Source organism: Porcisia hertigi, chromosome 36 (assembly GCF_017918235.1).
Source record: "Porcisia hertigi strain C119 chromosome 36, whole genome shotgun sequence".
NCBI lineage: Eukaryota > Euglenozoa > Kinetoplastea > Trypanosomatida > Trypanosomatidae > Porcisia > Porcisia hertigi.
Genome location: NC_090595.1, coordinates 3,312,776 through 3,339,970, shown reverse-complemented (window position 1 = coordinate 3,339,970; position 27,195 = coordinate 3,312,776). Strand labels below are relative to the sequence as shown.

The 27,195-nt window shown below is 55.6% G+C and overlaps 11 protein-coding genes across 11 annotated transcripts; all 11 read left to right on the top strand.

Annotated features, from left to right (window-relative positions):
• Positions 1 to 481: 481 nt before the first annotated feature.
• Positions 482 to 2,485, top strand: JKF63_00850 (uncharacterized protein; the record flags this gene model as incomplete). The annotated part of the gene is made up of 1 exon (XM_067896899.1): positions 482 to 2,485. The coding sequence occupies one exon, from the start codon at positions 482 to 484 to the stop codon at positions 2,483 to 2,485; it is 2,004 nt and encodes a 667-aa protein (XP_067753056.1).
• A 542-nt stretch (positions 2,486 to 3,027) lies between these two features.
• On the top strand, positions 3,028 to 3,294 carry JKF63_00849 (uncharacterized protein; the record flags this gene model as incomplete). The annotated part of the gene is made up of 1 exon (XM_067896898.1): positions 3,028 to 3,294. The coding sequence occupies one exon, from the start codon at positions 3,028 to 3,030 to the stop codon at positions 3,292 to 3,294; it is 267 nt and encodes an 88-aa protein (XP_067753055.1).
• A 1,101-nt stretch (positions 3,295 to 4,395) lies between these two features.
• Positions 4,396 to 5,211, top strand: JKF63_00848 (uncharacterized protein; the record flags this gene model as incomplete). The annotated part of the gene is made up of 1 exon (XM_067896897.1): positions 4,396 to 5,211. One exon carries the CDS (start codon positions 4,396 to 4,398, stop codon positions 5,209 to 5,211), a length of 816 nt encoding a protein of 271 aa, XP_067753054.1.
• A 3,165-nt stretch (positions 5,212 to 8,376) lies between these two features.
• JKF63_00847 (uncharacterized protein) lies at positions 8,377 to 10,764 on the top strand (the record flags this gene model as incomplete). Its single annotated transcript, XM_067896896.1, has 1 exon — positions 8,377 to 10,764. One exon carries the CDS (start codon positions 8,377 to 8,379, stop codon positions 10,762 to 10,764), a length of 2,388 nt encoding a protein of 795 aa, XP_067753053.1.
• Positions 10,765 to 12,227: 1,463 nt separating this feature from the next.
• JKF63_00846 (uncharacterized protein) lies at positions 12,228 to 13,196 on the top strand (the record flags this gene model as incomplete). Its single annotated transcript, XM_067896895.1, has 1 exon — positions 12,228 to 13,196. One exon carries the CDS (start codon positions 12,228 to 12,230, stop codon positions 13,194 to 13,196), a length of 969 nt encoding a protein of 322 aa, XP_067753052.1.
• A 542-nt stretch (positions 13,197 to 13,738) lies between these two features.
• JKF63_00845 (uncharacterized protein) lies at positions 13,739 to 14,455 on the top strand (the record flags this gene model as incomplete). Its single annotated transcript, XM_067896894.1, has 1 exon — positions 13,739 to 14,455. The coding sequence occupies one exon, from the start codon at positions 13,739 to 13,741 to the stop codon at positions 14,453 to 14,455; it is 717 nt and encodes a 238-aa protein (XP_067753051.1).
• An 876-nt stretch (positions 14,456 to 15,331) lies between these two features.
• Positions 15,332 to 17,425, top strand: JKF63_00844 (uncharacterized protein; the record flags this gene model as incomplete). Its single annotated transcript, XM_067896893.1, has 1 exon — positions 15,332 to 17,425. One exon carries the CDS (start codon positions 15,332 to 15,334, stop codon positions 17,423 to 17,425), a length of 2,094 nt encoding a protein of 697 aa, XP_067753050.1.
• Positions 17,426 to 18,891: 1,466 nt separating this feature from the next.
• Positions 18,892 to 21,021, top strand: JKF63_00843 (uncharacterized protein; the record flags this gene model as incomplete). The annotated part of the gene is made up of 1 exon (XM_067896892.1): positions 18,892 to 21,021. The coding sequence occupies one exon, from the start codon at positions 18,892 to 18,894 to the stop codon at positions 21,019 to 21,021; it is 2,130 nt and encodes a 709-aa protein (XP_067753049.1).
• A 1,314-nt stretch (positions 21,022 to 22,335) lies between these two features.
• Positions 22,336 to 23,337, top strand: JKF63_00842 (uncharacterized protein; the record flags this gene model as incomplete). Its single annotated transcript, XM_067896891.1, has 1 exon — positions 22,336 to 23,337. The coding sequence occupies one exon, from the start codon at positions 22,336 to 22,338 to the stop codon at positions 23,335 to 23,337; it is 1,002 nt and encodes a 333-aa protein (XP_067753048.1).
• A 762-nt stretch (positions 23,338 to 24,099) lies between these two features.
• JKF63_00841 (uncharacterized protein) lies at positions 24,100 to 25,593 on the top strand (the record flags this gene model as incomplete). Its single annotated transcript, XM_067896890.1, has 1 exon — positions 24,100 to 25,593. One exon carries the CDS (start codon positions 24,100 to 24,102, stop codon positions 25,591 to 25,593), a length of 1,494 nt encoding a protein of 497 aa, XP_067753047.1.
• An 866-nt stretch (positions 25,594 to 26,459) lies between these two features.
• On the top strand, positions 26,460 to 27,161 carry JKF63_00840 (uncharacterized protein; the record flags this gene model as incomplete). The annotated part of the gene is made up of 1 exon (XM_067896889.1): positions 26,460 to 27,161. The coding sequence occupies one exon, from the start codon at positions 26,460 to 26,462 to the stop codon at positions 27,159 to 27,161; it is 702 nt and encodes a 233-aa protein (XP_067753046.1).
• Between the last annotated feature and the right edge of the window lie 34 nt (positions 27,162 to 27,195).

Sequence of the window (27,195 nt, the reverse complement as noted above, 5' to 3'; positions counted from 1 at the left end):
GGAAAAAGCGACAGAGTGCTCAACAACCAGTACCACTACTAAGTGAAACATGCGCGTTCACGTAGAACATCAAATCATAACCCGTTTTTTTTTTTTGAGCGTCGTCCCCCAGCGTCCTTTCCGATGCGCGGATGGTAGATCTGTTCGATCTTCTAGAGCCTGCTGTGGGCGTCCATCTCTCTCGCCGGAGCTCAAGACACTGCAAGAGCGTCCCTCATTTCCTTTTCTGCATCGACTCTCTGACTTTTCACACACACCACCACCACCCGCGCTCTCTTACTGCGTTCCTCCTCGCTGTGCTTTTTCGCGATGCTCTTATCCGTTGTGCGTGGGGACATGTTCATCTGATCTCTGATTTCCCTGCCTCCCGCTTGTAACTGCGGCGACGGAGCATTCCATAGCGTGACGATTACTCTCTACTGTTTACGTCGACATCTGTAGTGCCTTGCGAGTGCTCACGGTTGGATGAGGAAGGTCCATAATGCACGGTGTTAGCCTGGCTGGGTTGTGCGCCGAGCTCTCGCGCATCCAAGTAAACCTGCTCCAACGCCGCGGTGCACCACTTTTACTGGCACGGGAGGGTATTCAGCTGCTGCGGGAGCAGCTACCGGTTATCGGGACACCATCCTCTGTGAGCTCGGAGATTTCCTTGTTGGTGCCAAAGCTGCTGCGGGTCTCTGCGACGGTGCTGCGCTTCGTGTCAGACGAGGACGTGCTGCCGGCCCTGGACGCCTTGGACTTATGCGCAGCTCTCACGAAAAAATACACAGATGGTGGCCACACTGGCAGCTGCATCAACCTCAATGACCTGTGCTCGCTGCTTCGTTCCATCAGCTCCCTGGACGACTGCCAGACTCGCCTGTTAGAGTTGTCGGAAATTCCAGCGCAGTCGAACACTGCCGCGTCATCAGTGTCTAGTTCGCTGACCTCCACAGCGCCCGTGCACCGTTTCGACTCTTTTCTCTTTCCCGTCTATCAGCGTGCTATGCAGTTGTGGTCCCTCCCTCGAGAGATGCCAACCGCGATCAGTGTGCTGTCGCTCCTCGGGGCGACCAGTCGGCTCTATGGCAATGGATTTCACTTCCCCGCGGTCAGTGCGGACAAAAACGGGCTGCTCCCGGCAAAGGCAAAAATCCGAATGGAGGCCAAGATGCAGCGCTGTATCGGTGCGCGCGGGCTCTTGACATCGCTGCGCGAGGTAAATCTGAATCGCACAGATGCAGGCATGTGCCTTGCAACGATGGCGCAGACCGGCCTCTACGACGCAGAGGTGTGCAATCGCAGTTGTGACGTCCTCTTTGCCCAGCACGCTCTCCTCTCCAGTCAGCAGTTGTGCCAGGTTTTGTTTCACCTCGGCACACTACAGCACCGCCATATCCATCAAAAGTACTTTTCAAGTCTGATCGAAGCCGAGAATTGCAACGCCGAGGCGGTGCGACAGCACGTTCTCGGACTTGCAATGCTGCATCAGCCACCGCCAAACGAGACGAGGCTTATGGATGGCGTCTTCCTCCACGCGCTCCGCGCTTCTCACGCGCACCGGCGGCAAAAGTGCACCCGCGATGGGTCCTCATGTCCCTCACGATCTCCCCCACAAGAGGACAAGTGCGATGCGCAAAAGCAGAACACGTTCTCCCACCGCGCACGCCGAGCCATTGCCGATCCCTTGAACGACAATGAGTACGTGCTTCCGCCGGAGTGGTACATCGATATTGGCCACGGTCTCGCTTGTCTTGATATCCGGGCACCCAAGTTCAAACTCATGACAGCACGGCATACTCGCCGCAGCATTGGCCGCCTCGCAACAACCGAACGGTGCAAGCTTCTGTACGCCTTGGGCGGCATGTCAGCCGACCAGGTCCCGCCAGAACTTCGCCCCGCATGGCACGCCAAGATCGAGCGAAGCGTCTCCATAGTAGCCGAAAAGCTCAAGGACATCGAGCCGCACGAGGGCCCCTATGTCATGAACGCTCTACTGCACTGCGGAATCCAGCACCACCCGCGCATTCCCCTGACTCCACAGCTGGGATCAGACGACCATCCTGTGGAGGTGCTGCTGCGCACGTGGGCCACGGTGCCAAAGGAGCGTGTGCTAGAACTGGCTGAGCAGATCAAACCACAGCACCTCTGCAGCACAACTCAAAAAGGCCCCTCCCTATTGGCCAAGGTGGCAACGCGCGTGGCGGCGACATTCGGGGAGACATCCCGGGAAGAATCACACCGGCTGGAGCCCCTCTGCGTCGCTGTGGAAGCCCACAGCGCGGAGATGACTGCAGAAGACTTGATAAAATCCCTGCGGGCGCTTCTGCAAATGGGCCGCATGGGCCCCCACCAGCACGACGCCATCCGCCAGCTCCTTGCCAACCTGTGGAGACAGCGCTACGACATGGAGAGGAATCAGCTGGCTCAGTGCTGTGAGTGTGTGCAATTGTGCACTGACTTGCCAGACGCCATGCGACTGTTGGAGTTTGTCACCTCACATTGACACGGCGCAGTTCACGTGCGCTTGTATTTGTGTGCGTATTTGCATTTTCCGTGGGAAACCACGACGCGCTGTCTCTCCAGGGGGGGGAGGGAGGGAGGCACATGACACATTGTCAATAAACTTGCGCAGCTCTTGGCCATGGCGTACTTATGCGTATGCACGCCAATGCGTCCCAGAGCTTCACGTATCGATACACCAATCTGTTTTTCTGATGTTGTACTATTTTTTTTTCTTGTGGGGGGAGTGAAGGAAATTAAAAGCAGCGGAAGCAAGCGAAAAAGGGATCCAAAGTACGTTTGAAAAAGAGGGGGCGCAGATCTGGTAGATGAACTGGGGGGGGGGGGCAACTGCCGTATTCTCTCTCTGGGTCCATGAATCTCATACATGTGTCCAACGCCATCTCTTTTTTTTTTTTGCTCTCCCTCGAATTCCTTTCATCTTCTCTCCTCACCTCTTCTTCCTGAATTTGTTGAAAACGCGTGGACTTGACTGCTCGCAGTGCACACATACACACACACACAGACAGACAGAGACACGCAAAAATGGGCAAGCGCACCAAAAAGGCCCCAAAGCAAAAGCGGAAGCTTGCAATGGCTGATCGACCGCGAAAGCTCAATAACAAGGGCAAGATTAAGCACAAACGCGGGGATCTAAAGATGGTGAGCTCCCGAAACGTCAGTTTTGATGTGAAACAGGGAAAGGGCGGAAAGTGGGTCAAAACGGGGGAACGCAAGTGCAACATCCACAGTGTATGCGACTGTGTCAAACGAACAGATCCGGCACGAATGCGCAATATTACAAACCGCTGAAGTCATGGAGCATAGGGTTCCAGCTCAGACTGACAAGGATTCGCATTGTTTTTGTTTTTGTTTGTTTCAGGCTTCCTTTTCGTTTGCTGTGCCTCTACAAGTGCACAAGTGCGCCTTCTGGTGTGGTGATGGCGCACTTGTGCGTGCATGTATGTTCTTCCCTCTCGCATAAGCTGTGTACGCCGCCGCCGCTCATAATCAAACTATCATCGCCAAGAATCCTGCACGAACGACAACAAGAAAACGAATCTACGCGGCAGATCTTGAGGGTTCTGTCGCTGGGTACCACCGTTTGTTACCTCTCTTCGCCCGACCACCAACCATGGCCTACATACTCTTCATAGACTCCCCAACATGCTGGTTGCTCTCTGCGCCTCCCCTGTAAGCTTCTCCCTTAGGGTGCGACTGCGCTTCCTTGAGCGTTCTGCTACGTCTCCTCCAACACTTACACACTTCTCCTCCTCTCCTCTGGCTAGCCGCCACACGCCTCTTTTACTATACGGCTCAGACTCCGCCGACACAGGATCCGTTTTTTTTTTGATGTGCGTGTGCTTCCCTTAAATTTCCTGGAAGGAAGAGCGCATGGTACTTGCAACACAGAAACATTTAGCGCTTTCCCTTCCTGTCTTCTTGCCCTCTTCCCCCCCCCCCGTCCTGGTCTTCGCCTTGGACTACGTGCGCGACCCAACCTGCTCAGTGTCTTCGTTTACCTAGAATATCCGTAGACGCGGGGTTTGTGAGCGTTCCCTGAATTTTTTCCTGCTCATTTGTTTTTGTTGCTGTGTGTGGGTGAGTGGAGGGGACTGGCGCCCTGTGGCTCAGATTGATTTGTGTAACACGTTTCACTGACGCTTGGGCACCTTTTTGTGTTTCCGTGTGTAGGTGTGCGTGCACGAATCTCGTTTTCACCCTCTCACGCGCCACCGGTCGGGGTGTTTTGATCCCCCATTCCAGGCGGCCAGGGCGTTGTGTGATTGTCTCATAATTTTGTTTTTGTTCCTGCTGTGTTTACTTTTTCTTCCCTCGACTTGGCTTGCTGCGGACTTATGCCCTTGAGACATATTAGCTACTCTCTGCTTTAGTCATCGCATTGCTTTCAAGATGGGCTTCTTGAAGGTGTCAAAGGAAAGCGAACTGCCTATGGTGACCGTGGCACAGGAAGCCTTCGATTACATCTATGAGCAGATCCCCATACCCGCGATGGTGGACGGCGAGAGATTCCTCGAAATAGGGCACTTCGAGTCGCTTGCCGCCGTGACTGGCTTGAGCCTCGAGGACCTTTCGCTCCATCTGTTGGCCTTCGCTGTAGACGAGTCCTCAAAGCGGATATATAAAATATCAGAAAAGCACTTTGTAGCGTGGATGACCAAACTGCTCAGGAAGCTCCCCCGCAACATCACACCCCCCACCAAAGAGAATGCATACAGCCCCTTGTTCGCCCTCGCGCGTGCTTCGATCATTGATCTCAATAAAACTATTCGCAGCAACGCGGAAAAGCGCAACAGCTTCTACCAGTTTCTCTACAATTGGTGCCTAAAAGGAAACGAAGCCTCCGATCGTGTGGACAGCGCGAAGGAGTTGTGGTCATGTTTCTTCTTCTCGTCGCCGTCGATGGTCTCGTTCACGCCGGAGGAGGCGGGCGAGAAGTTCACCGCGTACGTGTGCTTTCCCCGTATTCATCAGTGGCTCGACTTTATTTCCATCTTAAACGAAAAGACACCCGAAAGCAAGTCGGGCACCGTGCCTGTAGAGCAGTCTGGAGTATCGTTCGACACCTGGACGCAACTGATGCTGTTTTCACAGCTTGACAGCTACGTAGCATATGACAGTGAAGATTCGTGGCCCGTCACCATCGACGACTTTGTGGAGTACGTGCGGACAGTGGATGACAAGAAAACGGGGGCTGGTGCGTGCTGAAAGGAAACCCAAGAAGCCGATGACCCACACAATATTTACCGATGGCTGCGCCTGTGTGTTGTTCCAAGAAGTCACACTCATGGATCTCTCACTTTTTGTGATCCCATACGACGATGTGTGCGCCTGATCTCCCCGCTCTGGTTGTCCTCCACTGCGCGATCCGCACCTCACCAATGCTCGCTGTTGCAGCTTTCTGGCTTTTTTTTCCTTTCTGTGATTGAGAACTAAGAAATAAAACGCCCCGACCACGGAGTTCCCGTGTTTCGCGCTCTCTCTTTGTGTGTGTGTGTGTGTACAGCGTGTCATTGTAACACGGAAATTTGGCTTTATTGATGCGCACCGTTTTCACTAATGCTCGACAAGTGTACTTTGATTCACACACGATTTGACGTGTCGTGTGTGTATAGCTCAGATAAAGGCATCATAACGTATGTTGGCCAACCGCGTGGTATTCGCACCTCCGCGTAGTGCTACGCTTTAGGGAGTTTTGTTGGGCGGCGTACCACACGCTACATCCCATCTGATGTGTGCATGGGCCTTCCACACCCACTCCTCACACTTGTGTTCCTGCTCTGGCGCGGATTTTTGTTCAGCCTTTGCTATTCTGCTGGGGCAACGCCAGGACTGCACTGCTGCGGGCAGAGAGAAATGAGGAGAGAGGGGGGGACATTGTATGGCGCACATATTTCACAGAGCAGAATAGCCATGATCGTTTTTTTTAATGGCTGCCTGCCGCCCTATTCCTGCAAATGTCACAGTGTCGCTCCACAAAAATGGAAAACCTGACATCACTTCCTATATGCACACACGCGCACACTTACACACACACACATACAGGGCTGATCTCCGCTACATCGGACCTTTTTGAGTGACTTCAACTGCGGTTACCGAGAAGCCACCATCTGCCTGCTACGGCTACGCAGTGTGATCTCCTCCGCACCCCTCATATGAGTAGACCCACAGTGCCGCGCAGAGGAGGGAAGAGCGCTAACCCAGCAGGAACGGTATGCCGTCAAGAGTGGGGTCTCATCAACTAATCTGAACGCTTCCGTAGAGGGGGGGGGGGGCTCGGACCAATGTGATGAGAGGACCTTGTGGTAATGCAGACAAGGCGAAGTGGCACCGCCTAACAGTCGTTCCTGTTTGGGGTGTAGAAAGCAAAGAAGAGGATTATCTTCCATTATGGACAGAACTACGGTGAACCTAGCTGAGTACCCGGATCACGGTCTCCAGTCTGTCTACAGATCTCAAAAATCGACGCCTCTGTTCGCTTGGTACAAACGTGCCACATGAAAGGCCATGGCCGTGTCGCTGGTTTAGCGAAAGACGCCGCGAGGCGACTAGTGGGGTCGCTTCTTCAGTGGGGCCGATTTCTCGATGTGAGCTTCACCGGGAGTGGCCCAGCATTTCTGACCTGCGAGGGGTAGGCACGCAGATCACAACTACAGAGGCCAGTGTTACGATATGGTGTTTTCCCCTTCACTGCATCAAAGAAGTAGGCCGCCCTACAGGCAACAGCGATGCGGGCAGAGAAGCATCTAGTCCAGCCGCGCGGCGTTGAGCTCATGGCTGTTGATCGGCTCTCATCACAAGCCGATATGGTGGATGCTTGTTCGTACCTTTGGGGATACTGTGCGTGCGGTCTCGGTCCGCACAACGCAGGGACTACTCATCGCTTTAGTCTCCCTCTTTGATTTTTGTTCCGCCTCCGCATCTGGACAGCGCAACTGTCACCAAGGTTTCTTCATGTACGAGAAGCCGTGGTAGTCAAGAAAGATTTTTTTTACAAAGGCACCATCGGTTCGAAGCGCGGATCCCCCGCTGCCTCTCCCAAATTTTCCTTACCCACTTACTTTCACATGGAAGCTGAAAGGCGCGCCTAGAAGGGGGGGGGGGGCACGCGCTGCATCTGGGCCGGTTAGCCCTTATCACGCGCTCGAAAGCTCACGATTGGATCGCAACCGCGATAGGCAGGCAAGCAAGCAGGGCTACAGCTGTATCCCGTCCCCAAACAAATGAAGCTGACTAGTGGCCACACAGGCTTTTTTTCGGGGGGTGGACGCTGCTACGCAGTCAGAATAGTCTACTGTAATGGCCCGCTGGAGCTGGTCAACTGAACCTGGATTGTGGGTTTTTTTGCTGTTATTCTACGCGCCGCCCCCTCCCCAGTAACCCCTTATGCACTTCGCAGCAAGTGAGTGCCCACTCACATGAAGAGAGGTCTGTCAGCAGCGTTGATTTCATGGTTGGAAAAATCAAATTCTTCCTCTCTGCGCAGAATGGGCATGCAGGGGTGCAATCTGTAGAGCTACGTCACAGCCATGGGTGTGCATGTGTTGGTTGAAGACGGCAGCCACCACTGGAAACCCAGCTGTGCATGGCAGGTTTCCACTGGATGAAGAAATGAGGTCCTTCAAAGTCGCCCAATCGTGCGCATGCACACACACACAGGAAAGCATCTGTGCAGGAGTTTGGTGGTGCTGGACACTTTTTTTTTCCTGCAAGGGAGGGAAACGAGAAGCTCACTGTGTTAGCGGCTGCTAACGTTGGGAATGCGATGTACCGCGCTTGGGGCTTAGGAGAAGGGAGGGGAAAACCCCACCCTCTCTCCCTGGGTAATAAACCCCTTTCCAACACGCATCGCGACGGTGAATCGCGCGAATTTTATTCTTGTTTACTGTTTCCTCTTCGATGCAACTGTAAGCACACAAGCACATATATGCGCACTCATCTCTGGGGGAGTAGGCCTCCTCTACCCTTCCCCCCCCCCAAAAAAAAAAAAACCAAAAAATCACATAATATATACACACATATATGCATATGTTTACCTTTTTTGATTAAAGGTCCATCTTGACAGGTAGAAGAGACAGGGAAAGGGATACTTGTCTCGAAGTCCCTCTTTTCGGACGTCGTGAGATTCTGTGTCGGATAAGCGGCCGCGGCGACAGCTACCGACCCCTCCGCTGCTTCTCTGAGCCCCCCCCTTTTTTCTTCCTACAACGTGCCTTACCAATCTCTCTGCCTCCCTTCTTATTTGATGACTCTTTTTTCTCTCTTTTTCGCGAGGGTGGGGCACCGCCCATATGCTTGGTCCTCTTAGGAATCAATATACAAACACCACTCACTCGGCACCTACCTCTTTCGTTGCGACTCTCCGCGAGTGGCATGGCCTCTTCGTTGCAAAACGCCTTCCCAGATCCGGGCGGCGCCGTCTGCAGCACTTTCTTCGCCTCTGTAGATCTCTCTGAAAAGTTGTGGGTTGGTATTGAGCGGCTGGCGCAGGCAGATGACCTCACCTTCTGGATCGTTGTAGCGAACCATGATCGTTTGCCGGTGGTGTTAGTGAACGTTATCACTGCCATCGACCACGCCCACAGTTCCCACTCCAAAGCGCAGCGCAGGGCGGTGACGCCAGACGGTGAGCAGCGTATCATTGAAGTTCTCATTCGTCTTGCAACCGGCACAGATTCGTGCTCTCGGCGCCATGTGGACCCGGCAAGTCTGGCTGCGCGGCTGAATGTGCTTCTGCCGTGGAAGCTGCTCTTCCCAGTATCCCTATTGCTGCTCCGCCACAGCGGCGCTGCCGCCTCTGTCGCACTCACCTCCCTGATCCTCCTCAATCCCAGCTACCTCTGCACGCTCAACACCTTTATGCCGACCTGGTGGGACGGCGTCAACCGCCTCGCCGTGCGGTGCTCGCGTGATCTGCAGCGCGGCCGCTTCCAGCGCCCGCCCGGCGATATCTTTTCCTCCTTTGAGCAGGTATATCGTCTCACCAAGCAGCTTTGGGCTGTGGTGCACTGTGCTCCCTTCCTCGCAGACTACATGTCACTTCCTCGGACGTTACGAGCGCTGCGTGTGGTGGTGGACGTGATTTCGCCTATTCTCCAGCATTTCATCATGGTCTGCGATAGCCTAACGCCGCGGCGGCCAATCTTGAGCCGTGCTAACTCGGTTATCGTGAACGCTGCGATCAACGCGTCGTCCGTGTTGCTCTTGTATCACACCTACGCCCCTCAGGGTCTGCGGCGGCGGCAGGAGGCGGATGGCTACTGTGTTGCCCCGCTCATTCATCGGACCTACAGCCACTTGCGGGAGTACCTGCATCAGCATGGACGTGGCTTTGTTCAAGAAGCCCTACACGCATATGGCAATGGATCGTTTTTGAACCTCATCCACTTCCTCTACCCCCCACCCCGCTTCGCCGACGACGTGGGCGAGAAGGCGCTCGGGAAAGTATTGCTGACTCTGACAACGGAGACGTCAGATAGCAACGACTTTGCCGATGCCTCTCGAGGCTCTCGGCAGCGATATTTCGAACTGCTTCTGCTGGAAATTGTGCGCCAGGGCGTTCGAATTGATGATCTTCTTGCGCGTCACCTTGTGACGACCGAGGAAGCCGCAAAACTTGGCGCTTCAGAGGAGACTATCACGAAGGCACTGCAGGGCATCCCAGATGGCAATGCAGCCAACGACTACAGCCTCGCTGAACGTAGCCAGGCGCCGTCTCCTCCGCCACCGGCGCCTGCCGCAGCGAAGACGGTTGACGATCCTCTTGTCGCCATGGTGATGGAGGTGTTTCCACAGTATAGTGCCGCGGGCGTGCGGTCGGCCTTGGACTTCTACCGCAATGACGTGGAGCAACTTATAATGGATGCCAGTATGGATAACCTGCCACCGCACCTCGTTGGTCCACTGACGGCGCCTGGACTCTCAGACGCCGAGCTGGCGGCCGGACTGGCTGCGGGAGAGGCCGATGTGGGTAACATGGCTTATCCTGTCGCCGCTGGTAGCACTTCTGCAGCACAGTCCGCAGCGAATCGCCCTGATGGCTCGGCGCATTTGGCCCTGGACGACTTTGACAACGACTTTGAGGCCGGCATGCTCTATCGTCTCATGGGCCGCGACCTTTACGAGATGGTTACGAGCTCAGACGGCGACGACGCCTATGCTGACGGTGCCGCGAACGAGGACAACATCGATGATGAAGCAGAGTACAAGGTCACCTTGAACAACCCTCAGTCCTACGTGTCCGACGCCTTCGATGTCGACGAGGAAATGAAGGCAAAGATTCGTTTACTGAACGAAATCATGTACGAAGATGAGATGGACGATGGTCAGCAAGATATGCACCTCGCCGGTGGTGACATCATCGACGATACCTCCGACAGCGGCGACGACGGAAACAATGGCGCCGCGCAACCGGGACGTGGACGTCGTGTAAACTGGGGAGGTGCAGGCGGTTCTGCTCCCAGGCTCGAGGACGCGGAGTTAACTGCACCCGATGGACGTCAAGAGCAGGCTCCTGCAGGTGCGCCTGACCCAGCGATGCGTTCGCGGCAACGGGGACCTCGCGATGAGTACCACGACAAACACTACCACGAGAAGCGCTCTAAGGATCGCTTGGCGCGCACGCAGGAAATCCAGTCAGAGCGAAAGCAAAATATGCCCGTGTATGCCAACAAGAAGAAAACGTCCAAGGCGAAGGCTGGTGGAGCGAAAGGCTCCCTCCAGCGCGCAGTGAAGCGGGGCAAATTCTCTGCCGACGACTGAGACTCATGCCACCGCCTCCATTCATGCCAGCCTCCTCCAACGGGGGGGGGGGGGGGGGGGGTAGCAGCCTGGTGTGCACTCTGCTGAGAAATCAAGACTCTAACGTCTACCCTTGGACAACGACAGCGAGTATTTGAGTTTTTTTGGCAGAAAGTGCTACGCTAGGCACGGGCCCAGGAGACTCGCTGCCATGGTAACGGTAACACGAGCGCACCACATATTTTGTCAACGATTGAACCCATACCGCCCCTCAAAAACAGTTTTGTTTGTTTAATGCTCCTAAAGGACGACGACCGCCACCGAGGTTTTTCCACCGGAGACACATATTTGACCCGAGGATTCAATCCACATGACCTACCTGCCCCTTGTCCGAAGGGGTGCAGGTTGAGGAAAGGGTGGCATGCCCACTCTCTCCTATGAAGTAGAGGGAGACGGAAAAAAATATATATAGTAGGCATTCCCCCACGAGCGGGGCCGCTGCACACGCAGCCCACCTCGATCCATAGGGTGCAGTCGCCCCCCCCCCCTGTAGATGAGCTGAGCAATAGTAAGGGAAGGCGCGCCGTGCGTAAGATTGGTATCAACGTGGGGAGGGGGGGAGGTTGCAGAATGTGGTGGTATGGAAATCTTCTTGCTGACCACCTTCTCGTGGAAGACTTGGTTGAACACGAAGTTCAGCAGCAGCGCAGGGCTTTTTTGTTACTTTCTGAGATATTTGCATGTTGATGTTGCGCCTGACAGAGCAGAACATCACTGCAATACACAGGCCGGTAGTCCTGCGTGTGTGCTCGTTCGCCATTTGAAAAGGAAAAAAAAGAGAAAAGCGGTGAAGCGCGCTGTCATTGTGCACTGTTGTGCCTATGGATGTGCGCTTTTTTTTTGGGGGGGGGGGAAGGGCCTACCCAGTTGACTGAAGGAAAAGAGTAACGCGATCACAAAGCGCAACGAACGGATCATGGGCTTCCTGAAATATCATGATGTATCTATTCTCTTCCGTGGCACTTCAACAGCGCGATGGAAGGATAGAGAAGTAGCGAAATGGCTGTCGATGCATGTAGATCTGCCCTCATTCCCGGGGGGGAGGGGGGACATGTGGCTTTGTCTGCCTCTCCACAAATGTGTGGTTTGTGCCCTATAGATGCACTTTGAAAAACACATTGGAAGCAGTGAGACCTGTGTGCTGCCTATGCCCTCCTTGCCTGCCGTTACTGTTTTGCTCACGCCTTATTCCCCACTGTGCGGATCTCTCTTCAAATCTTAGCGAAGCACAATTACTTAAGGCGTACCAAGGAGTACGAGGAGGCGATAGCGCGTGGTAGCTCCAGCCCATCCGTACCCGCTGGTCACTCTGGCGACTGCTCGCCATCGTTCTCTTTCTTTCCTTCTCACGCACCGTCCCCATTTTTGGCTGCGTCGGTAGGGGACTCACCCCTCTTGAATCTTCTGGCTCTTTACGCGTAGCAATGCAGAGATTTTCATCGGCTGCGTGTACTGTTACCGCCATGCAGCTTCGCCCACGCGCATCACTTCGCTCTTCAACACCCATGACTAGTTCTTGCTCGCCCCTCACTGTCCAACGACGTGGTCTTCGCAATCTACACCAATATCCGCACGCGCGCTACAAGAGTCTTGTAAAGGACTGCCGGCGCTTTTCACGCAACTGGTGGCTAAAGGCGGGTAACAACTACGAGCTTGTTTCTGAGGTCGGCCACGAGCGCGAGGCCACCGAGAACTTGGCTATGCTGCGCGACGACAGCAACAACGACGCCTACGTCTTGTCAACAAACCGCCTCGAAGACCTGCCGCCGGCGGAGCGTCTCAACGTGTTGGTGGAACTGATGACGAAGCGGTGGAAGGTAAAAGACAACAATCGTGGATATGACAAGGCAAAGATGTTATTGAAGGCCCTCGAGTGCTTTAGCGAGATGCGGCTCAGTGGTCAGATAAAAGTCTTTGATGAGTTACCAGAGCCGGATCAGGACACCTTTTTACAGTATGTTGAGGGCTGTGCGCAGTACGCACAGGGATGTTCCCACTCGCACCCTGACGCCGTAGCCATTGTGCTGCGCGCCGCTGCTATTTGCGACGATATGCGCTGCGTTGACAAGAGAGAAGAAATGACACACGTGGCGGAGGTCATGGCAAAGCGGCTGGATCGCGCATTCGCCTCTGCGCGGCCGCTCGAGACGAAGGCACAACTGAGGCCTCCGACCATCACAGAAATTCACGCCAGCCTGCGGACCAAGCAGACGATGGAGCTGCGAGAGCACTTCAAGGATAAACCGTGGGTCCTGGAGGAAAAGAAACGGCTCGATTACTTCTACGGGCCACGCAGTCGAAAGATTTTCCACCACCCTATGCGGCGTGGCGATGTCCATCATAACTTGCTTGCCATTCCCCATCGCCCGGAAACGCGATCGTGGAAAGCGTAGCCTCCTAGATAACGTCGCTTGATTGAGGTCGGGGGGAGGGGGGTATCAAGGGCGCAAGCGAGCTGCGAGGTTTTCCTCATTACACTCCCCATGCCATGACCGAAAGAATGGCCACTGCAGCAAAGCGAAGACTCCACCCAAAACAAAAACCATATTTCTCTCTGCATCGGTGGACCCATGAGAAGGAGCGCAGAACCGCTGCAGCTGCTGCTGCTGCTGGTCGTGGGGGGAGGGGGGGGGCAAAGAAGCAGCGATTAGGTGGAACAAAGCGGAAACATGAGCACTGCGACAAGAACCTGACACCCTCCCTCAGTGCACCCTCGAAACTCCAGTGGTATGCGCCGAGAGTGCACTAATTTATTTGCTCCCACCTCACCGCTAACACGCGAATGTGACTTCGACATCGTTTTCACCCAACCCATGTTCCTCTGCTGCTGCTGCTGCTCCTCTCACGTCTCCCTTCTTTGACCACTTTTACTCTGCGCTATCTTCGCTAGCAAGCGGCCTGCCTTTCCTCATTTGGCCCGTTTCCGTCCACTCACATGTCCCACTACAACACGGGTATCGGCAACAATGTGCCGTCTCTGTTTGACATGTGCAGTGGTTTTACGGCCTTCTTCGTGGACTTTATCCAAGTTGTGCTCGGCCAAACACAGACGAGTTTCCAGGCGGCAGCACCCGAGGACCGTGACCCTGGCGTCTACGACCCTGACACACGGAGTTGGTCTGGCACAGAAGGACTGCGGTACCGTGTTCCCCTTTTCCCGACCCCTAGCGAGCGCCACACACGCGAGAAAGTGCGCAATGTTAAAATATTGATGAACAATTGCCGGCAAATCTGCATGTCTGACGAGCTGCCGGCGACCAAGGAAGAGAAAAAGTTCTGGGCTTCGTACCGCTTCGTCCAGTACCAGCTTTTTCTGGCCCCTGTCTGCGTTGTGACCCCACCCGTGTACGTCATCTTTAAGGTTTTCCATGACAAATTGCCGCGCTTTCTGCGTGGCCGCACAATGCCCATCCTGACTGGTCTCGCTGTGGCGGAAATGTGGGCGGATGCAACCTACCCGAGCCACCAACTGCTCTCTACAGCTCTGCGCGCCAAGACGCCGATGGGCGATGCTGCACGAGCAGAGTGGACACGGCTGCAGCCCATCGATATCCCATTTTACATTTTCAGCTCCTACCAGTTCCAGCAGTTTTTCAACTCCGTACCGGAGGAATACCTCTTTGGTGGAGATTTGGCCTCGCTCTGTGGTTGAGAGGGTGTCCCCTGAAGAGGCGGGTTGGCAAAAATAGGGGTACCAACCCGACAGAGAGAGACGTGAAGGCGTTGCTCAATGACAGCGCTTTATGTAAGGCGAACGAAGGTGCTGGTCATCGTGCTTATACCGCTTGACTGGGAATGCGTGTCTCTGCTGGTGTTTCTTTTTTCTTTTCGCACCAGTGATACCTTCCCATGGGACTCGTGACATGGTCAACACGGGACTTGCGACACCTGCAATGGTTGATCGACGCTGGATATCGCGCCTGTTTCCCACCTGTTCCTTCCCACCCCAATCCCCACCCGAGCTGCTCCTTCTCCATCCCCGCTTTACAAACGCCGACACGTGTGTAGCGGGTGCGAGGAAGCAAAAAACAAACGACGCTGTCGCTACTGACAGATTAAACATGGGCACCTCGCTCACAACAACTGCCTGACAAATGGAGACAATGAAAAGTAAGCTAAACAGTTTGGCCGGCATCGCTGTGATGCTGCGTCCCCCACCCTTACCCCATCTCGTTTCACTATGGTGCCACACGGTTAATGAATCGAGCCAATGCCCAATTTGCCAGTTCTCTTACGGCTCTAATGCATGTGCCGGAGTCACGCCTCCAGATCGACCTCATGGGGACGCTGCTTTTATTATGTCTTGCCCTATTGTGAGTGCATTTCTTCGCCTCCAATTGACCACCACGACGATCACTACTTCCTCCCCTCCCCTCATACCCCGCCCCTGCCCCCTCCTCTCAGTGGAATAAAGGTTACCAGCGAGCGCACGGGGGCAGCACACGCACGCTTGTGCACGGCTTTTCTTGGTTGCTTGCTGCTGACGACAAGGTAAACATTTTCTCCCTGGTCTCATCTCTAGGACATAATGGCGAACAGCAGCCTAGAACTTCCCGTCACGGAAGCGCGGACCTCCATCGTCCGCATGATCCGCAAGAACCAAGCCGTAATAATTGTTGGTGAAACCGGATCGGGTAAGACGACGCAGATTCCGCAGTATGTGTGGGACGAAATACTAAGTAAGCGTCACGGAGCTGGGATTGTGGGGTGCACACAGCCACGCCGTGTTGCCGCTGTCAGCATTGCCCGGCACGTCGCCCACCAGCGTGGTGGAAAGGTCGGTGGTGAAGTGGCCTACGCTGTCCGCTTTGATGACACGTGCACCGACGCCACCCGTATCAAGTTTCTCACCGACGGTATTCTGCTGCGTGAGATTCAAGCCGACCCAACGCTGTCCAAGTACGGCTGCATCATCCTCGACGAGGCCCACGAGCGCACCTTGCACGGAGACGTGCTCTTCGGACTGCTCAAGGCGATTGCGCGCAAGCGCGAGGACTCGCTTAAGATTGTGGTCATGTCCGCCACGCTGAACGCTGAGCACTTTTCGAAGTTTTGGTGGAACGCCCCAATCGGCGTAGTGCACGGCCGTATGTTTCCAGTGACAATCATGCACACAGTAGAGCCACAGGCAGACTACGTTGAAGCGGCCATAAGCACGATCCTGCTAATCCACGAGACGGAGGCGCCTGGCGATGTGCTGTGTTTCCTCACAGGTCAAGAAGAAGTCGAGGACGCCAAGCGCATTCTGCTAGAGCGCATGAAGCTTCTCCCTAACGACGTGCCTGACTTCTCAGTGCTCACACTTTACGCCGCTATGCCGTACGAACAGCAGCTGCTCGTCTTCGACCCGAACCCGAACGGGTTGCGCAAGGTTATTCTCGCTACGAACATTGCTGAGACGTCTATTACGGTGGAGGGCATCCGCTACGTTGTGGACAGTGGCGTGGTGAAGGCGAAGTATTACAACAGCAAGTCCGGGATGGAGGCATTGACAGAGGTGGACATCAGCCGCGCCCAGGCTACGCAGCGCGCGGGGCGTGCTGGTCGCGTGGCAGCGGGCAAGTGCTACCGCCTCTACACCGCAAGCGCGTTTGAGAACCTGAGCGAGAACACGATTCCCGAAATCCGCCGCAGCAGTTTGCTCAGTGTTGTGCTCCAAATGAAGAGCCTCCGGATCAACAATATTCTCGCGTTCGAGTTTATGGACGCGCCGCGGCCTCGCGCTGTGGCGAAGGCCGAAGAAACGCTCATGTTGTTGCAAGCTCTTGACAAAGAGGGCCACATAACGGCATTGGGTGACCGATTGACAGACTTTCCGATTGAGCCGATGCCTGCAATGGTCCTCTTGGCCGCCAAGGCTCTCGGTGTAGCCCACGAGGCAGTTGTCGTCATTGCTATGGCAAGCACTGAAAACCTGTTTCTCACCTCGCGTGAGTTCAAGGAGGCCGCTGACCGCTGCCGCGCAGCGTTTGCGAAGTCCGCCGGCGACCACGCGACGCTCCTCAGCATCTATCAGGCGTACCGCCGCTCCCCGCGCGATCAGCGCAAGACATGGTGTGAGTCCAACTCTATGAGCCACCGGCAAATGTTGAAGGTGGAGGACATCATTACTCAACTGGAGGGCATTTTAGAAGAGAAAAGCGACACCGAGCTGCTCGCCAAGATTCTCCCAGTGTCTCTTCGGTACTTGCGATCCGGCAGTGCTAGTGACTCCGCCTTGCTGCCGCACAAACGCCCCCGGGTCGAGAACGCAGATGACGCCGTTGATCTGCTGGAAAGCTACGAGGCACTGCGACACGGTGAGGGTGAGTCATTGCATGGAAACACGAAGCGCAAAGGAAAGCTTCTTGATGCAGAGCTGGTGCGCCGTGCGCTCTGCTTCGGCTACTTCCTGAACGCCGCCTTTTACAACGCGAAACTCGGCATGTATCAGACCATCGTGGGGCAGCTGCCGGTTCACATCCACCCTTCCAGCGTCCTCTTCACCCATCGCAAGAAGCCGGCGCTGGTGATCTTCAACAGCGTGGTTCGAACCACGAAGCGGTACATGAAGGACGTTTCAGTGGTGCAAGAAGAGTGGCTACAGGAGGCCGCACCAGCCTTTCTGTCCTCCGCTTCGTAGGGCAATCTCAACTGACAAGCGTGGGTTCGCACCTTCGCTGGCGCTTGTTGTTCAGTTCGCGACGGAGACGCACAGAGGCTATGTGAGTTTGGGTTCTCTGTGGCCGTGCTCATCATCTCTTTTTTTGCTGCGGTGTTCTCAGATTAACACACACACACACACACGTCTAACACCCATCGTCCCGTTGAAGGGGAGGGGGGATAAAAAATCTCTTGTGTTGTATTACCTTTGTTGTTCTCGATGTGGCCATTCCGTAATACATCGCAGGAAAGTCACGTCTCCATATCATAACATCACACATATCCACCGCTCAAAGGATGCTGGCTTCGTCATCGGAGCCACGGGCTCGGCCTCTACCTGCACCCACCTCCAGCTTGTCAGGCTGTGACGAGAAGGCCCGCCTCCACCGTGCTGGTCGAGACGCGTTGTATCCGTCGAGATGGCTCCGGTACGCCCGCTGTAGGCACCGGGGGATCGGACGGGTGGGCGGGCGGGCGGGAGATACGCTCGAGTCTACTCTCCGACGCCTTGCTGAATACAAAAGCGGTACAGGCGTGTTTGGTGTCCGCGAGTCGCACCAGACACAGCGCCACTCAGAGCCCGGCCGCCAACATCACAGGAAAGGAAAGGGGAAAAGCGCTCAACATGTCGCTGGAAATAAGAAAGCCTCGTACCCTCCACTCACCCTCGCATATCTTGGGGCGTTTACCGCGTCAAGCCCAGAGACTTAAACCTTGCCACAACAATCACTTTGTCTGTGCCGAAGGGAACGTGCGAAGTGTCTCTGGGGACCCAAAAGCCTGACTACCTCATCGTTCCTGGATCAAGCGCTCCATCGCCTCAAGACACAGTGACTTCCATTCATGCAAGTATCGCGTGTCCCCAGCAAATTTTTGACGACGCGGCGCAGCTGTCCTCTCTTTTTTCCCCCTCTCCCCTCCCTAGGAAGTGAGTTCTCGAGCACTCCTTCCGGTGCGTCGATCCTCGCTGAGCAGGGTGGTGCCCCCCTCCTCTTACCCTAAGCGTCATCACTGCAGCAAAGGCTCTGCTCTCAAGCTCTTTGTGACTTCGCGGCAGGAGTTGATCTGCTCCTGTGACAACAGGTGGGTGCCTGCATTGCCGTGGCCTCGTGAGGAAACAAAAAAAAAAACGGTGCGCTTGAACTAGTCGCGTGAAAGAAGCACACGTCGCCGAATCTCTTCTCGGTAAGGCGCGTCTGGCCCCGCCCCACCCTCCCCCTTCCCCTTCATTCCCTTCCACACCCCTCGTTTCCTGTTGATCTTTGTAGAGACTCGCTTACGATTTTTTCCACAGGATCAAATTCACCAGTTCGAGTATCCCCTGCCGACTCGGCCTCGGTCACTCATACAGGGGCGCTTTACCCCCCTGACCTTGCTGCTGCCTCATCTACGCAGGTTGTATGGAAAATATCGACCCGATACCACCTCCGACTCCAGTGGCGCGTCATGGGACAGCGTGGGTCTCGGGTGTCACCGGCACCCGCGCCGGTGAGCGACGAGCCCCTTTCAAATCTATCGGAGCGATTATCGCTGGCTGCGCCGAGTGCCGCTGTCATTGGTGCGGGTGTAGCCGGTGTGCATGTGGCCTACGAGCTCGCCAAACTGGGCTTCAGGGTAACCGTCTTTGAGCGTTTTGGTGACATAGCGGAAGGGGAGACGCGCTACTCACTTCCATTTGTCGGTGTCGGCTTCATTGAGCCTGTATTTTCTCGGACGGCATTCCGAAGAGAGGCTCTGCGCGGCGTGCTGTTTCCTACCAGCTGCCCAGATTTGATTGTCCGGGAACATCTCTTCAACACCCTCCTCAACCCGGTGTTGTACCGGTGGATGTGGGGGCGGCTTCGCTCCTGCTTCTCCGAAGCAGAGGTGATGAAATACACAAACAACCTGTCCTGTGTGAGTCACTCGGTAGTGTGTGATCTCCTGAAAAAGTACCCACAACTACAGCAGCACGTCTTTGCTGGACGAGTCACCGTTCTCAATGAGCGGAAAGAGACCGCCGCCACCGCGCACGCGGAGCCCTTGATGGTCGACCCCGTTAGTTGGACACGAGCGTTGGCGGACGTGTGCAGACAACACTACGGCGTTCAGTTTGCTCTTGGCGAGCGGCTCGAGGACACCGTCACCAACCTCAAGTACGACATCGAATCCACCAGTAGCGTTCGCGTCTCAAAGTCTGACCCCTCGTGCCCGGAAAAGCGTCTTTTCGCCAGCGAACGGTATGATGTGGTGGTGCTCGCAGCAGGAGCAAACACGGGCACCTTAACCCTTCCCAACTCTCGACTTCCGATCCTGGGCCTCAGTGGTCTCTCGGCAGTGGTCGAGAAGCCGAGCGGTGCCCTCAACGACGCAATCAGGTCTCTGTTTCAATGCAAGCCCTCCCCACCCACAGCCGCAGGAGCGACGTCGTCTTTGCCTGAAATAGATTCAACGTCTAGCGGCAACGGCGCAGCAAAGTCTCTTGCGCGACCTGCCCCGGTGACGTTGGCGCTACTCAGCAGCAACTGCAGCCTGTACGGCTACACATTGCCAAGCACCATCAAGTCCAATACAAGTAACGACGGTGGGCCCAACGCCAAGCCCTGTGCCATCACCTCGACGATTCAATCCAAGGTGCTGCCGGCTCAACAAGAGATCGTGCTGCAAGGGCTCCTTTCCCTGAACAGCACTATCAAGACCAATGCCCATGCGCTTGTGTCGCGCCAGCTCGATCGGCTAGAGTCGTATTTGCGAGCCAAGTGTGGCTTGTCGGTCCCCCTGAGCGCGTCTTCCACGCCAGCGGAAGTCGAGCATCGCAGCAACATTGTTCACGTGAACGAGTATGTGCGAGCCTTCACCCCGGACGGTGTTCCTATTGTCGACCACAATGGCGGGGCCTATAACTGTTTTGTATGTTGCGGCTTTGGAGACCACGCGATGGACTTCGCACCGGGTGCTGCAAAGGTTCTTGGGAAGCTTGTGGAGCATCAGGCACACCGCCTCCGCGAGGAGGATATCGAAACAGTGAAGATGTGGGGCCTGGCGACGTCGAAGCTCTCACCAAGTCGACGGACAGATGTCGAGGAGGAACTGCAGATGCTCTTCAATGGTTTGAACCCGGAGGGGGGGAAGCGAAGACAGTCAACACCAGCGAGCGAGGCGTCGCCTCAAACCTTGCTAAGGTTTGAAGGGAACCCTTACAGCACGAGTCGTTTGGTCAACATGGTTCACAAAACGGTGCATATGGACCAAAGCCCCTCGATGCTGAGCCGTTTCTATGATTTTGAGGATGCCTTTCTGACCCGAATGGAGCCGTACCGACGCCGCTTTCATGCCAGAGCCACAGAGCTGGCGCTTCGCGAAAACATGCCGGACTGGTTGCGCACTGTCGTGTTCTGCTACTTGTACGAGGAGGACGACAGTCCGGAAGCGAAGAGGAGGAGGGAGGAGCACATGCGTAACATTCAAAGGGTCGTTCTCCAGTACGAAGCACCAGCGAGCGGTTCCAAGGAGGTAAGCGATGGCCCAGAAAAAGGGTCGCTCACTCAGGCAGAGCTGGAGCAGCGCGCGCGCGAAGTTTTCCGCAAAACGGGGTAGTCGTACGCGGGAGATTTTTTTTCCGATTGGGGGGGGGACTTATTGTCTACCCATTTATCCCTAAAGCTCGCTGATGCCCTCTTCTCTGTGTCCCTCCCTCCCCATTTCTGTCATTTCCCACACATCTAATGAAGGGTGGGCATGTCAGCATGAGGCATCAGAAAGGTGTGCTATCCCGCTTCCCCGGGGGAAGCCAAGCAGCTTCCCCCCCCCCCTCCCCGGCGGCCAAAACCGAACCCGTTTTTGCTGGTGGAAGAAGGGCCATGCACCCTAGGTCGCAATGAATGAAGAAAACTGTGGCGCAACTGATTCTGCGGCGCAGGTTCTGGATTGCGTGGCGTCGGAGCGATCCGCGGCTGTGACCAGGTCTATACCATTCACAGTCCAGGACATTCCCCTATTTGACTCGAACGCATCTCACCCAGTCCCCAACTGTCTACTTGTGAGGGGCCTGCGAGGCAGAGGCAACCCGCCGATGGCTGAGCTAGGGTGACTGTTATCGTAAATGTTTGTCTCCGAAAACCACATGGACGCAATGAGAAGAAGAAAAATAACACACATCACACCAGCTGATTGGGCGGAAGAATCGAATACGATCGCCACCTGAGGACGGGGGAGGGGGGCCTTTATGGCAAGTGAGGAGTAACTTTTCTTCACCCCACCCCCCAAAGCGAAACTGTCGATGATGGATATTTCATGGTCTCACATGGTCACAGACGCACACCTACGCAGATACGCAGCGGCAACTTACGCGCATGGACACGGGGGGGAGACGAACGAACGGGGGGAGGCTCATTGTATTTTATGGAATCACGTCAAACCACCGCCACTCCCATTTTGAACTAAATGGTGCCAGGTGTGTCGGTGCAATATGTGTGTGCGGCGTCGCCCCAGGGAGTGCAAGAGGCGCTCAAAAATAACGAAGGCATGGGCAGGAGGAGGGCTTGGAGGAAATGCAAGAAAACAAAAAGTTTCTTGCAATAGTGGGGGGAGGGGGGGGGGGGCACTTTTTTTTATTCATATGTGATAACGCTTCGTTGCCCCTACCCCCCCCCCCGCCTTCACCCGCAGCTTCGGCATCCACATCAATGCCTCTTCTCGTAGTTCCTCTCCGACTCTTTTCGGTGCTTGGAATCACCTCGTCCTCGAGCATGCGCGCCATACGCCATATATGTGGGAAGGGGAACTCACTGCTCTACGTATCTCGTTCCTAGTACTCTTTCCCTCCCCCATCTCGCCCAGGGATTCCCAAAGCTCAACACATTTACAACTCTAGGGGCAAAAAAAAACATTCTCCTAGATAAAATTACACCGATGTTGTCTTGTAGCCCTCGCTCGCGTGTCTGGGCGACCCGGCAGCTCGCGACAACAGTAGTGTTACTGCTCTTATGTGTGCTAGTTGTAGTAACTGGACGTACCAGCGCCCGCAAACAACTTCCTGTGAACACCCCCTTCCCCCCTGTTGTTCAAAATGCGCTGCGTTGTGACGTGTGCTCTTTTATTGTCACAAACGCCCTCCACCAGGTGGAGGCAAAGCGCAAGGAACTTCATGCAAAGCGGCTGCAAGTGCGTGAGGATGACGTGCTAGAGGAAGTGGAAAACATGTGTGTGCCGTTCAAGGAACAAGGCGAGTGGATTCGCCAAGTCGCCTTGCAAGTGGAGGAGAAGACGCCCGCTAGGAGCAGTGCCGGCAGTTCAGTCACTGCGACGCCACAGTATCAGATGAGTGTGGGAGTAGTAAACTACTTCAGCAAGTGCGGCCGCACCTGCGACACAGTGGCGATGTTGTGTGAAGAGTGGATGGACAGCAGCTACATGGATGGCTTCTCGGGTCGACTGGTGAAAGAAGCGAAAGGGAGGCGCGACATCGATAGCACGGCACGCCGCAGCGCCATCTTCAGCACTTTCTGCGCACCTTCTCCGCACTGCAAAAAACACGCGGCTTTAGTGAGTAAACTGAATGCGGCCCTCGCGAAAAACTCGGATCTGCGCGCGGCGATCAGCTTGGATAGACCCCAGGAAATCGAACCGGAGGAACGAGAGATGGAGACGATGCTGCACCGCCTAACGCGTGAACAGGGTCAGTCCGCCGATGTCTTTTCGCGAGACGAGATTCGACGCATGAAAGACGCCTTCGTGAATGGCAACAAGGAGGATGTGCAGGCAGTCGACCCCGTTGCATTCAACCTCAATGACGACGAGTTCGCCACGCTGCAGAGGTACATGCGCGGTGAGGATGGCCACGAGAAGCAGCAGCAGCAGCAGCAGCGCGAGTATCGCCGATCAAGCAGTCCCACTGACGCTGACGACCTTTGAGGCATATGAGAGAATCTTGCTCTGTGCATGCTTCCATCGAGAAAACCATCATTGAGCGAACTTGAAACAAGTCGAGCGGCATTCTTTAACCCCCCCCTCCTCCTCCTCCAAAAGGCTTCTGTGTGACTGCGTGTGCGTGTGTGTATGTGTGTGTGACGATGTGCTGATTGGCATGCTATTCGGTAACGTTGACGCAGCACTGAACATGAAAACACGTACAGGGATCCAAGTGGAAAAACAAACTGCTCTTCACTCGCATCATGTATATGTAGCTCAGAATGCAGCCCGGAAGCACCGGGGGGGGGGGAGACGTCTGTCGATCGAAATGCGTAGACCTTTGACTTTCTGCTTGTCTATGGGAGATACAGCCCCCTGAGTGGCATTGTGTGAGTAGAAAAGACGATGCATGCCTGTTACTCCTCCTCTCTATTCTGTGGTTCATTATCTTCCCCCCTCCCCTTTCTGTTGCCTGCCCCCCCCCCCTTACTCTTTACCATTACATATCGCTCATCACGGAAAGTGAAGGGAAACGGTGCCAAACTCGCAGACCCCTGCGTCTCGGAGTGATTGATTGCAGTGGGGTAGTGGAAAGGTAGACTCTCCCTCAGAGACTTTCGTGTATCTGGGTGTTAGTGCCGCGGTATCTACCCAGTCACTACCACACAGACTTCTTCTTCTGTTTTCTCTGCACCCGCTAGAGTATTAGAGACGCCCTGCATCCCCCGCCCCCCCTCCCCCCCCCCCGTATCGTCATCGATTGCCATGACGGATGCCGCGGCGCGGGACGCATACACGGCCTATGGCGTGGACCTGATCCGCACCGCAGGTCTTCTGCTGCGAATCACTCCCTCTGCGATTTTCCGCGCTTCGATCCTTTTCCAGCGCTTTGAGGCATCCGTTGAGACACACTTCCGTTCCCAGTACATTGGCGCTCTTGACATGCCTGCTCACCGGAATCGTCTCAACGAGGAACTCAAGCGTGCCCAGCTTAAGCTGCTAGCAGCTGCCTCGCCCAACTGCAGCCCATCCATGACGGAGAAGACCGATGACGCCCCGAACAAGCATGCGCACCCTAGCGGGGTCGAATACCTCATACCAAACCACGTTCAGCTGAAGATGCGCACCGGTCTTGTGCCTTTGGTCGATTTGCACGCCCCGCTCGACTACTGCATTCATCACTTGTCGGATCAAGAGGATATCATGTACCTCGTGGCGGCATGTCTGCTTATTGCAACCAAGATGGAGGACCCATCAACGCGCATTCGTGCCGTGGTGAACATCTGCATGCGGCTGAGCCTTCGGCGCAGCGGGGCACCAGTGAACGAGCTAACCAAACCCTCTCTACCGCGCTACGAGGACTACAAGGCCTGTGTGGTTGAGGCGGAGGAGGTGGTCTTGCACCAGCTCGGTTTCCAGACGTTTGTTGAGACTCCATACAAGTACGTTCTTCTCTACTTGAATCTCTTGGTGGAGCATGTGAGTGAAAAGGCCCAAAATTGCACCGCTGACAGCCCCGGTGACCCTAGTACTTCAGTAATCGGTGTCACTCGTCCAAGTGGCGTCGCCGTGGCAGCTGTCGCACGTCCACCTGCGGCTCTCACGCAGTGGATGATTCGTGCAGTGCAAATTGTGAACGACCTCCCGCGATGCCGCCGGCTCCTCTCGGTCCCGGCCGACGCCCTCGCCATCTACGCCATTCAGCAGTCGTGCCCGTCTGATATCGCACTACCCGACAAGTGGTCCACGGCATTGGGGGTGAGTGAGCGCCTTTTAAAGGCCATCTCGTATAGATACGGCGTATATAGCAGCAATGGTGCTGGCAGTCGCCCTGCAGCGACAGCCTTGGCAGACGCACGTGCATTGAGCACGGTTCCGCTCTACCGCACTGTTGCCGAGCGAGACCAATACAACCTGGCCATGGAGCAACTCAAAGTGGCTGGAGAAACGGCTACAGACGCCATCGTCAAAAGCTCACTCACCGCGTCACCTGCTCCGGCACCGCCGCCAGATTCGACCAGCAATCCTGTAGGGCTTCCACCTGCCACCTTCGCAAACCCGGCGAGCATCGAAGAACTGCGTGATTTGATCGGCGCCTCCTTCCCCTCTGACAGGAACCCCGATGCGTCGCGACGCCGGTCGCGTCACGAAGAAGATAATGAGAACATTCTCGTCCGGAAGTCAAAGCGGGAAAAGCGCCACCGCCGCCGCCACGAGAGCGACGGGGAGCCGCGGCGGCGTCGACACCACCACAAATGAGCTGGACACCGGTGACCCTGGGCCAGTGTTCAGCAACGCCACGCTCGTCCAACAGCATCATTTTATCCCCGCGTTTCTCCACATTCGGTGAGCGTCTGTGTGTGTGTGTGTGTGTGTCTGCATACGCACCTCTCGACGTGCTCGTTCCGCCGTCTAGGACAAGTTGAATCCACCGCTCAAAGGATGCTGGCTTCGTCATCGGAGCCACGGGCTCGGCCTCTACCTGCACCCACCTCCAGCTTGTCAGGCTGTGACGAGAAGGCCCGCCTCCACCGTGCTGGTCGAGACGCGTTGTATCCGTCGAGATGGCTCCGGTACGCCCGCTGTAGGCACCGGGGGATCGGACGGGTGGGCGGGCGGGCGGGAGATACGCTCGAGTCTACTCCCCGACACCTTGCTGAATACAAAAGCGGTACAGGCGTGTTTGGTGTCCGCGGGTCGCTCCAGACACAGCGCCACTCAGAGCCCGGCCGCCAACATCAGTGGTCATACACTGCTCAGACTTATCCATCTCGTAAAAAGGGACTTGACCCTTTGATGCCTCTCGCTGATTGGTGGCAGTCAGTGTGAGGCTTTTAAAGTGTAGCGGGGGGCGGGCGGGGGATGAGCGCACACTGGTCTTTGCGGCGCAGCAGCGTGTGGAAACAGCCGCGGACCTGAAGTGCTATATTCTTGACTGCAAACAATCGGCGATACGTCCCCGGCGTTCGTGCCAGCACCCCTTAGAAGTGCAACTGGTTGCCCGTGCCAAGCCCTCTCTAGTTCTGTACTCTCCTCTCCTCTGTAACTCTAACGGCTTGTCAAAGGAATTCCCCACAAGACGCAGCACGCATCGCGCGTCTGGACTCCCTCACCATTCCACATTCATGGACACAGCAGCGGGGCGCCTTTCGAGGGCGGTGGAAAACTACCTAGCGCCGATCACCCGCGCTGTATTAGACAACTACGCAACGTATATTGCGGTGAACTCCGGCACCAGGGATACCCAACACCTGGAAAGCACGGACGGCTCTGGAGTTCAACAGGTGCCCAGAAGCATCGAGGAAGCTCTGGCGCCACTTGAAATTCTTTATGGAAAAACGGCGCTGTCAGCCATCGGCATTGCACTGCATGGGGCTGAACCGATTATACGGTATGTCGAGCGCGCCGAAGTGAAGGCATCTGACAATGCCACGAAAACGTCGACAGATGATGAGGTCAACACACATCACGAGACCCAGCACGGGGAATCCTCTGTGATGGACGTAGTGTCGTCCACTGGGCTATGCAATGCCGCCTTAGAGCCGAAGGATCATGGAAGCACTGCCGGACCCTCCTTTCAGGTGGCGAAGCAGCGGGAACGCCACCTCTACCAAGTCGGTGAGCACACACTCTTCTCTCCCTACTACTGCCCCTGTTCCGCGTACGTCTACCAGTCGATTCAACGACAGAATGTGTGGTGTTGCAAGCACCTGCTAGCGCTGCAGCTGGCACTGCGCGTGGAGGCCTTTGGGGTAGCGCAGGACAACCTCCGCGAACGCATCGTCAGCCCAACCGAGTACGAGCAGTTGCTGCTGCGCACCCTCTGAATGGAATGGACTTCATGGTGAGGCTACATGTCTC